This window comes from Colletotrichum fioriniae (genome assembly GCF_027942845.1).
Source record: "Colletotrichum fioriniae strain IMI 355084 chromosome Unknown scaffold_10, whole genome shotgun sequence".
NCBI classification, from domain to species: Eukaryota; Fungi; Ascomycota; class Sordariomycetes; order Glomerellales; family Glomerellaceae; genus Colletotrichum; species Colletotrichum fioriniae.
This window is the reverse complement of record NW_027076846.1, coordinates 2,065,284-2,075,983: the sequence shown is the minus strand read 5'-3', so window position 1 is coordinate 2,075,983 and position 10,700 is coordinate 2,065,284. Positions and strand designations below refer to the sequence as shown.

Genomic DNA, 10,700 nt, shown 5'->3' with positions numbered 1-10,700 from the left:
CCTTATGCGCAACGAGCTGGCCAGTCATTTCAGAAATGGGTGTGATTGATGAGTTGACTGCTGTGGAGAAGATCAAAGGCTTCAAATGTGCTAGAGTCTATCTCTAATATTCGATCACTCCATATACATTCGCGATTACAAGTATCAAAGTGCAGAAGTCAACATTCATCAAGACAACTAGGGGTACCAGTGTCTAGAGTATACCTGAGCCCGGGCAGTGACGCGAACTCAGACTTCCGGCACAATAGCAGCTGACTTCACTTTCCGGTCGACGGAATCGCGAGCAATCGAATCGGCTGCGTCCCTATCACCCGCCTCGGCGGCCTCAATTATAGTAGCTCTAAACTGCTCTCTCTTGGGCCTACATGAGTCGTTAGAAGCTGTCTTGGGTATCGAATAGGTGGGTGAACCTACTCGAGATGCTTTGCATCAATGTAACGAAGCACACACGTCATAATAATGACGAGGACTCCGATGGCAATAGCTGACTGCCATGCGTACTTGTCTGTTTATGGTCAGAGCTATACTCGTCGTGCATTTGGGCCTATAGACTTACAATACGGTGCCTGAGTGGCCGGCCATACTAGAACCTGCGACCAAGCGGAGATGGCATAGTATCCCGCAATAGCAACTCCGACGATGAGAGTCCGCGCCTCGGGGTCATGGGGTAGAATGTCGGCCAGCCATGCGAAAATGAGAGGCGCTGTTCCCATTGCCGTGAAGAGGATGAAGTTGGACGCGTAGGCTGTGGCGAGCGGTGTCGTAGTTGGGTGCGAGGACCAGACGCTCATCGCGATGCAGCATGCAATGCCAATTACAGCTGTGTAAGTCGTCAGATTAGGTGTGTCTTAGTAGGTGTTTGTGAGGTGATGCTTACCCTGAACAACAATGAGAGTCCATCGTGTCATGAACAAGTCTGACAAAATTGCCCAGATCCAGACTATAACTGATGTTAGTCTCGGGCCTTCCCACGAATCCCAAAGAATTTCACACATACCGAAAACCACATTAATGGCACTTCCACCAATGGGAATGGCATTTACCTCGGACGTCGACCATCTGGGGGTTCCATCCGGATTCTTCAAGGCCTTCAGGAACAGGCCGAAGTAGTTGTTGCCATACGATAAGAGGACAGTCGCAATGTACAGGACGGGTACGAAGTAGATTACCCAACTCTTGAATGCCCGCCTGGTCCCGGTTAGCTGTCTGTCACTGGGAGAAAATGAGCATCAGGGGATCATCGAACCTGGCAGCGGCCCATGTCATCTTCTTGGGCTCTGCTTTGCCATGGCGCTCCAACCGCTCCATTGCAAGCTCGGCGTGTCCCTTTTTGAACCAAAACGCGCGCGGGTTAGGGTTATTAGGTGTATCGGGAAGAAGAAAGAAGCCCGCAGCGCCGACACATACGGTCATGATGGCATTCACGACGAAAAGCCAGCGCCACCCGGCCATGCCGTGTAGGCCATGCATGGAGCTCCTAATGGCAACTTGCAGCGCGCCCGACATCATGGAGCCCACCGCCTGACACGAGTGATAGAATCCCATGCGCTTGGCTAACTCGGACGGGGTGTACCAGTGCATCAGCAGCGTCATCATGCCGGGCCAGGCGCTACTCTCGCAGAGACCGAGCAGGACGCGGAGCGCGTAGACTTGTTGCGCGTTCTTGGTGAGGGCGATCATGCCTGTGATTATGCCCCATAGGACCTCGAGGCCAGAGAGCCAGTAGCTCGGTCGCACATATGTCAGGATGACTTGGGAGGGAATAAGCATGATGCAGTAGGCGACATTGAAGTACGTTGTGAAGCTGAGATGAGAGGCTGGTTGGCGTTGGGAGTCCTGAAAAGGTTACGATCGGGAGTAGGACGTACTAGTTGAGCTCATTGCCGTAGAGGTTGAGGTCCTCTTTCATGCCAGAGACGTACGCGTTGCTGATGTTCGTCTGGTCGAGGTCTTGATACCAACATTAACCAGACCGCCCACTACTCTTGAACTCGGGTTGCTCTGTCACTTACATTTGATGACTAGAGAAATGGATTAGCTTGAGTCGCATACACGAAGGATCTTCATGACTATTCACCCTGGGAAATGCAACCGAAAGTCATCAAGAATATGTCCAATCTCCTAACGAGCTTCCTCTCCTCGGGCGTTCGCTCATGGCGTGCCGCGAAGGCAAGGCTGCCAAAAATCATGTTGTCGATTGGCTGTTCAAAGATTTCCAATGTCTTTGAATGGAGGGAATCACAAGGGAGAAAACCAGTGCATGATGGCAGGCGCAATTTTCTCCCGCCAGGTCTATATAAGGCGTGGATCGTCACATCTCTCTCTGCTCAGCCCAACGGAATGCGTTTTCCAGATAAAACAGGGAAGGTTTCCCGGTACGATATTACCCCATGTTTTTTGAAAGCCGTCTATCTCGCGGTCAAAACCCCGACCCCGGCTCAAATTGCAGAAGTTCCGTTATCACCTGATAGGCAGACGTTGCAGCGTTGCTGGGACCTGGAGATAGGTTCGGGAAAGAGGGGGAGGGATGCCGGTGCACAAACGCGGGCCGAAGTCTTATTGGAGCGGTCTTGGCCGCCCGATGAGCGGCGGGTCCTCCGACGACCGCAGATACTCCAGGGCTGGTAAGCTGATAAGCAGTCACCCAGTTTTGCCTCTTGTTACCTAAATTGCTTCTCTCAACTTCCTCCCTATTGGACTTTGCCAACTTGGGGCAGGCAAATGCTTTTGAGAGAGACAAATACCTAACGCAACGACTTATGTACTCATCATGTAATACGTCCTGTGATCGGTCTTCAAGGTTTCCAAGCTCTCGTCATAAGGTAGATCGGAATACCGTGATTGTATCACAGAAAACAAAACAAAACATGGTAACTGTGCGCATCTAGTTGCAGTAGCTGATGCATCCAGTTGCCGTATCCGGTTCGAGACATGAAGTGGGTTGAGAGGTTGTGGTCCCATCAGTGCGGGAGCGGAGCGATGTTCGCCGCCAGAGGATTGGAAGGGCCTCCGACTTCGTCCCCACCTGCATGTACCCGACAGATTACCATAGACAACACCTCTCAAGTTTGAGCAAAGATTGAATCATAGCTATCGCCAGGCTTATCTCGCCCAAGGTGGTCAACTCGCCGACATCTTTCACCGGTTTTACAAAGCCGAGGAGAGGTGTCTAACTACCAGCGGAGGCTGTCCGCTCATGATGAATTTATCTTGATAAGGAGAGCTGTTGCGTACGCGGGTATCGATATATGCTCGGCAAAGTCAACCAAGCTTGCTTGCTCTCGTGAGTCAACTCAGGATGACTGGTCTTCCTGTTACCGATCCCTGTATCTCGTTCTGGCAACAGACGACCAGATCATATCCCTACCTTAATCACAACGATGAAGCTCTCGTACCAAAAACCGCGAAATATGTCATTATCGGCTCAGGAATATCTGGCGCACTAGCAGCCTTTAAGTTGGTTGAGGGTGGTGTAGCAGGATCAGACATCGTCATACTCGAAGCAAGGGAAGCAGCCAGTGGTGCCAGCTCTCGCAATGCAGGACATATTCGACCAGACGCCTTTCGCGGTTTCACGGTCTACAAATCATTCCACGGCGAGGAGCAGGCCCTGAAAATCATCGCCAACGAGAGGACCGTGTTCCTCGCAGTCGACGACTTCGTGAGGAAGCACAACGTCCAGTTCGATTTTGTCCCGACAACCACCTTTGACGTTTGCCTAACTCAGGAATTTGCAGATCACAATGCAAAGAGCTTTAAGGCATACCAGAGCGCTGGCGGCGATGTCTCTCATATCAAGTTCTACCCTGCCGAGGAAGCTCGAGAAAGAACCGGCGTCCCGCAAGCCCTATGCGCCTACGAGTGGCCGGCGGGTTCTGGCCATCCTGCCAAACTGGCCCAATGGCTCCTGGCCGAATGTGTTTGCAAAGGCGTGCATTTCTTGACCCATTGTCCAGCAACTTCGGTGACACAATCATCATCCGGTGCAGAGCATATTCTCTGGGATGTCAAGACACCACGAGGTACCGTAACAACGCCAGTGGTCATTCACTGCACCAACGCCTTCGCACCGCACTTGCTGCCGCAGCTATCATCCCTCGTCACACCAGAGCGTGCGCAGGCACATGCTTTCGTACCACCTGCGGCTCTCACCGGCAGCAAGGTGCTGCAGAGTACCATCTCCCTGCGTAGGGGCCTGCGTTGGTTCTACTCGGTCAATCAGCGTCGTTCAGACGGCGTCATTATCCTTGGATCCGCTTCGGCAAGCCCCAAAGTCAGTCAAACGGCGTATGTAGAAAGACAGACGGCCGACGACAGCGATTTTAGCGCGGAGATCCGCGACGATGCCGTTGCTAACTTCCAAGACTGTCTACCAGAGTGTAGACCAGAGAATTTGCGCCATGGTGAGGGGCTGCAGCACACATGGACGGGTATCATTGGCATGACGCCCGACTTGGTACCCTTTATCGGGAGGGTTGATGGCTCACAGGGACAATGGGTGTGTGCCGGCTTCAATGGACATGGTGAGTGATCGATCGTTCCTGATAACCATCCCTAATCTGACTTAATGGTTCCATAGGGATGGCGAGAATCTTTACGTGTGCGGCGGGCCTTGCAAAGATGGTTCTAGGTGGAACATGGCAGGATACCGAATTACCAGAGTGTTTTGAGATGACCTCGGAGAGACTCGAAAGATTGAAAGAACAACAACGGAACCAAGCGTCGAAGATATGAGAATGGGAAGCTAAATAGAGAAGAACGAAGGTTACTAATGAGAATCAGAGCCTTGACGTCAAGGCAGCGTACAGTCTTCGAGGAAAATTAGTAGAATCTCAACTACCGTCGGTTTATGTGGTCGTACTTGGGGAAGTTCAAGCGGGCACGGCGGGGTCCCATTCAGAGATGTGCACGGACCAGACTAGTGATGTGGGCGGTGTGACCGCGCATTTGCATGTACCACGGCAAAATACCAGAATTTTGGCTCTTTCCAACTTTTGCGCACCACAGCCCAACCTGACTTCACCATACTTCTCTTGACTCCCGGCACAGCCCGAAAGCACGTTACTTGGACTCTAACATTCGTTCTACAGTTAGAATTGCCATACTGTGTCCATTTGTATTCCAACTAATCGTAGTAAACCTCGTCTCAGATTGCAACAGTCGCGATGCCGCCAAGCACCAACATGGTCCCCGAAACACCTCCGGGTAGAGGTATCTCCTCTCGTCTGTTGACGATGAAGTTCATGCAGAGAGCTGCTGCCTCGGACGCTGCGCCGGAACCTTCTCCCGAAGAGCCCTCATCTAAGCGGCGCAAGTTCCAAAACTCGCCCCTCTCCGGCGACTTTCATTCCTTCGATCAAACAGCCGTTCAGGCGGCTCTGAAGCAACAAGAAGCTAAGCGCTTGTCGGCCTTGGAGGCGTCTAGAGCAGAGCTTGCAGACACGCACTGGGTTCTTGATGGTGCTTGGGGCAAGTCTACCGAGACAGAAAATGCGCCGCCAAACATCGTCTATGTAGGATACGCGGATATCGATGTTGCCGACGGGGAGGAGGAAGCCACAGCTACCGCACAGGTTGGGAGGATGAAAATTGAAAGCAACAAAAAGAAGGCTACCAAGGTAATGCCGAAACCATGGATCTTGCTATAACCTAGCTAACTCATGCCAGAATGCCAAGAAGGAGACACCCAAAAAGACGAAGCCCGAGTCGAGCGACTCCGATGGCTTGAGCGACTCCGACGACTCCAGTTATGGATCTAGTGACGACGATGAAGCCTCCTCCTCAAGCGACGAAGAGCCTTCGATTGAAACACCCCCGAAAGCTGTCAAAGGCCTAGCGTCTGGCGGCCAAGGGCGCACAAGGGTCAATCTCCAAGCGAAGAAGTCAAGCGAGTCTATGAAGGCCAAGGAATTCCGAGAGAAGAGAATGAAGAAGGAAGTTAAGCTGAATAAGCTGGCATCTATCTCCGGGGGTGCTACAGGCGGCTTCTCCGGAGCAGGAAAACCGAACGCCCCCTTCAACTGCCACAACTGCAACAAGCCGGGGCACAGGGCCGCCGACTGCCCACAGCGACGAGGAGGCAAGCGGAAGTCGTTTGATAGATCACGATGAACACCTGTCTTATCAAGCGTCCCTTTTTATTTTCAAGATACCCCTCATGCCCGGATTTGGCTTGCTTACCGGTTCTTCTATTCCCGCTTTGCGAAATGGTAGCGAGACTCTTGTCGACCTTAAGACAGACTCTCGCCTCGCGAGAGATCACGGAAGGAATGGGTTGTGGGATTGAGAGAAGAATCCTGCCGAGCGAATATTCGATCAGATGCACCACGTAGATACGCACTGCCTACCGCGCCTGGCTACAAAAGCCCGACATGGACCGGCAACCTGAATGGAAAAGAAATGACCAACAACCCCATCTCCTGTCTTGCCGCGCATGCGATATGGCCGAACAACGGCCTGGATACCAACGAACTGACTTGGTCTGGTTAAGCCATGCGTTCAAAGCTCCAGAAGCAGATCAACTTGAAAGATTCACTGTGTGAGCTGTCTCCTGAGCCAGGTACCAGGCTACACACTGCTGCCTTACTGTCTGCACATGTACTGACAAGAAGTCAAGGTTCGCGGAACAAGCGCGTTTGCCCGGCTTGGGATATAATCTGTTCCCTTCCTCTATCATCTTTTGGGGATGGCAGCCGGGCGAAACATCCACAACTGCCGATGCGCAGACTAATAGAAACCCTGTCGACACGTTTTCCCTACATCTCGATGGGAATCTAATGCATCGGCCGACCTTTCGTTTCTTAGTCTTCTCGGACACGGGAAAGAGGCCCGCATGTGAAATGTCGATCTCCTGCGTAGGACAAGGCGGCTCGCTCAAGACGGCACCACGGAAACTCTGGGGGTTACGAGCCGGCGCCCCGGGAAACTCAAACTTTGGATGGTGGGGTGACATGCTTTCTCCTGCAAAACCTCTCCATCTTTTCTTCACCGAATCTCATGTACTGAGGGATCGTGGAATCATGTTGTTCTCGCATAAGCTAGCTTACCTCTGTTGTATAGAATACCGCAAGGATAGGCCGCTGGCGACCCAGTCATAGCTGCGACTCTCTTATTGTTCTTCGTCATTACCACGCTACGGACACGACGTTTGTCGCAAAAGTCAACGCTCGAGTCTCCGGGAGCCACTTGTGTAACATTGGTGTCGACTAGTAGTCCCCGTCGCAAAGTATGAAAAGCACCGTCGCAGCATATGGACGATCGCAGCTTGAAAACACACATCTACTTCATTTTAAGCCGACGCAAAAGATCTTGATCGGTAAATTGGCTCGATGGGCGAGTGCCACTGAACGGCGGGACGCCTTAGTACAGGTTGCAATCCAAGTTGCAGCTAACGACCGTTATCATAGCTAGGGCTAGAAACTCGGCCTCGATAGGGGTGCCACTTTGAGGGGGACCATGGCGAGAGGAGGGAGGTTCTTTCTGGCCCGACGTCGTTCAATTTTGACTTGATGCAGACTGCCTGGACGCAGTAGCTTGTCAACCAACCACTTTGCCTACAGCACCGGCCGCAGCTCTCCGTATTTTGAACTGTGATCCTAGAATCGGCTCTGCTCGAGGTTCCTCAAATTCGTTCATCAATTGTTGACCTTTGCGAAAGCAAACTCGGGGCGTGATCGTCATGACAGGCCGGGCTTAGAGGGCGAGGAGAGGATGGTCGTGTTAGTCCATCATCCCCGCAAGGTGACTACCTAGGTCCGAACGTGTGAGATATCGTCAGACCTGACAAGGGACGGCCATATCTTCCTATTGTGGATAGCGCAGCCGCATACTTGCTTGGGACCTAGGCGAGCGGGCCTCGTTCTTTTCGCAGTGAAGAGGGGTTGAGAAGAGGGACTCAACGTCAGACGTGAGGAGAGGAGTAAAAGGCAACATGGTTCAGCAGCGGTCAGTTATCGACGGGCGGCGGTCTGGGAGATGGATAAGCCACGTCGTGCTTGTTGCGGGTTCAACAAATACTCAAAGTGGGCGACCGGGAAGACGGAATGACTCGCCGATCCAGAACGATGGACCAGAAGATCTTCTCGCGCATTTGAGTATCTGTGCTCCGTACAAGTAAACCATACACGGCGGTCGAATCGACTGCCCTCGGAGTTTCGTCCGACGCCCGCCAGTTCGCTCAGCTCGCCTTTTCCTGTCACCCGGAAATATGCAATGAATCGGTTATGGAATCGGGGGATTTCGAAGTCATTGGCGCCTTTAAGGTTTGATGGTCAGCACAGCTGCGGAAGACTCACTCGTGGAAGCGAGGGCGGGGCCATGGTTACATGGTCTGTTTCTGTTAGCGGACACTGATCATGGATGGTATGCAGTTTCGACTTCTGTGGATATCTGAAGAGGCTTGCACCACTTGTTTGGATTTTGGCCACACGCGGGCGTCGCCATGCCACCCGCGGATCGCTTGCTCGAGGCACCAGCAAGATTATTGAATCTACACAGTACGGATTCTTACGACTTCTATTTGACGATCTCATTTATAAGCGCCGTTATGGACGCGGAATGTGGGTTAAGCGATCAGGATACCCGTAAGGTTCAGATCCCCTACAAAGATGCAGACGGGGAGGCTGTGGGATCGATATGAGATCAATAACCAAAGCCATGTCTGCTGTCTGTCAAAACCAACTAGAACGACTGTAGGAATGCCGAGAAATCCAGTCGGCCATGCATGAGAGCGGCATGGCATCCCGCCAGGCGGATCGAATCCGAATCGCCGCCCACAGTTTGGGGCTGCATGGCTAATGCTCACTAATCTGTCTAGGCTTACATGGCACACGTGTGCTGGTGTCTGTTGCTCCAGTCGAGATGTGAGTCACTGTGGGTTGACATGCCAATAGATCCAGGCGATCGCCTCTTATTCATTGTATGAAGCATGTGAGCAAGATAGTGTGCCAGGCTAGGTTCGTCCAATGCGAACAGCAGCACACCACCACCACGATGCACCACGATGGCCCCATCCATGCACCAAGTCCCACGGCGGGCCCTTGCTTGAAGTGGTCAATTGAAGTTGACGAGGGATATCCCGTTGGCCTAGACGGCGCTGACAACATTAATACACGATATTGGCTTGTGTGTCCCAGCAAACAGTCCTGGCGATCCAAGTTTGGAGCTTCATGGGTACGGGACATGGGATCTTGAACCATGATTGTAAGTAACTTGCCAACGACCCCTCATTCACTTGGGTTTTGTATCCGAGTTGCACCCCTGATGGAAGGACAAATCGACTAGCCGGACTGACCACTTTGCAAGTTGCCTACAGCCCGCACAATTTTGCTTACCTTAACGTTATTCAGGCCTCTGTTACTCCGTATTTTCAGATTGACATCACCGCGAGCCAACCAAGTCCGAGCTTTTCAAGAGGTTTAGCATTACTCCGTATCCGTACGGTGATGACGGCCCTGGGAACCCAAAAAACGCAACCAGATTGCCGGGAAAGACGCAAGACAAGGGGGGTTGTATGTTTTCTCCCCGAACGGCGAAACATTTGCATGTCTACCCCCCCTGTCCGCCTGTCTCGCCAGTTTTTCTTCTTCGGCGATTGGCACCCGAAAACTACAACATCCGACTACGGGCTCAAGGGCTCTGTCTCTCTCCCTTGTCACCGCCTTGCCCTTGATCTTTGCTCATCAGCCAACAAAGTCAACTGGGGCTGACGGGATCTGACAGGGGGGGGGATGGAGAACCTTAGAAACATGCGCCATGGTCCCTTTTGCGAGGCTTTCGAGGAGTAGCCCGGCCGGACAACCTGTACCCCCAACATCGCCACGTATTCTTGCATTCCAGCATCAACTTTCCCATCCCGCGCGACGGTCGACGTCCGAATGGCACCTTGGCTGAGGAGGGTGGGATCGAGAACAAGAAAGAACAAAATCGACCGCAGGGCGAGAACAGATTGTCAGGGGAAATTACCAGAGACAGCGGGCCAGCCCGAGTTTACCGTCCGCGCCCATTGCTTCTTCTGCAGACGAAGCCTTCGATGAACCATGGTAGAGCGAGAGCAAGATCAGCAAGTGACCCCCAACAAAAGACAACTTCAACGAGGCGGACAGCGGTACGCCCCGCCGGGATTCTGAATGTTAGTTCGGTGAAATGCCCCAAAAGTCCATATTTATCCATGAAATAGGTAGCTTCCTTACTAATTTTGCAAAGGAGTACTACCCAGAGATCCTGAGATTAACAAAGTACATCCAACGTCGAACATCGGCTCGATGTTCAAGTACTTAGATTTAGGTAGAAAATAGGAGAGAAATGTGTGCTAATTCATACCTCATAGGTACGTGGGGCTTGTCACGAACTAACATTTAGAATCCCGGCGGGGTGTATTCATAACAGCAACCTGTCAGTACCGAGAGCCATGCGTGGCATGTTGGAAAGAATAGCCCGAAAACAACCCCTGTGTCCGTACAGCATTGCTCAATAGTTACACCGGTGACCGCGGTGCCGCGGCAGCTCTAAGGCCCCCCTTGTTGTTGCCCGTCTCTTTTTTCCCCAGGCCGGTCCGCTCCCGCCGCTCCGCGTCCACAGGCCCAAGAAATACCCTCAAAGGAATGTCGATATCATTCGTTTTCGATATCAAATCATCCCACCACCGCCAAAGACTCACGGCCAAATTAGGATTGCCACGCTTGCCCTGCCATACTCGGGGT

General features: G+C 52.4%; 3 protein-coding genes across 3 annotated transcripts; 2 read left to right on the top strand and 1 right to left on the bottom strand.

Moving 5' to 3' along the window:
• Positions 1 to 228: 228 nt before the first annotated feature.
• N0V96_008580 (uncharacterized protein) lies at positions 229 to 2,189 on the bottom strand (the record flags this gene model as incomplete). The annotated part of the gene is made up of 9 exons (XM_065758379.1): positions 229 to 361; positions 415 to 505; positions 557 to 820; positions 878 to 940; positions 998 to 1,188; positions 1,247 to 1,804; positions 1,869 to 1,950; positions 2,013 to 2,021; positions 2,078 to 2,189. 9 exons carry the CDS (start codon positions 2,187 to 2,189, stop codon positions 229 to 231), a joined length of 1,503 nt encoding a protein of 500 aa, XP_065613134.1.
• A 1,109-nt stretch (positions 2,190 to 3,298) lies between these two features.
• N0V96_008579 (uncharacterized protein) lies at positions 3,299 to 4,531 on the top strand (the record flags this gene model as incomplete). Its single annotated transcript, XM_053197865.1, has 1 exon — positions 3,299 to 4,531. The coding sequence occupies one exon, from the start codon at positions 3,299 to 3,301 to the stop codon at positions 4,529 to 4,531; it is 1,233 nt and encodes a 410-aa protein (XP_053044653.1).
• Positions 4,532 to 5,165: 634 nt separating this feature from the next.
• On the top strand, positions 5,166 to 6,111 carry N0V96_008578 (uncharacterized protein; the record flags this gene model as incomplete). Its single annotated transcript, XM_053197864.1, has 2 exons — positions 5,166 to 5,618; positions 5,668 to 6,111. The coding sequence occupies 2 exons, from the start codon at positions 5,166 to 5,168 to the stop codon at positions 6,109 to 6,111; spliced, it is 897 nt and encodes a 298-aa protein (XP_053044652.1).
• Between the last annotated feature and the right edge of the window lie 4,589 nt (positions 6,112 to 10,700).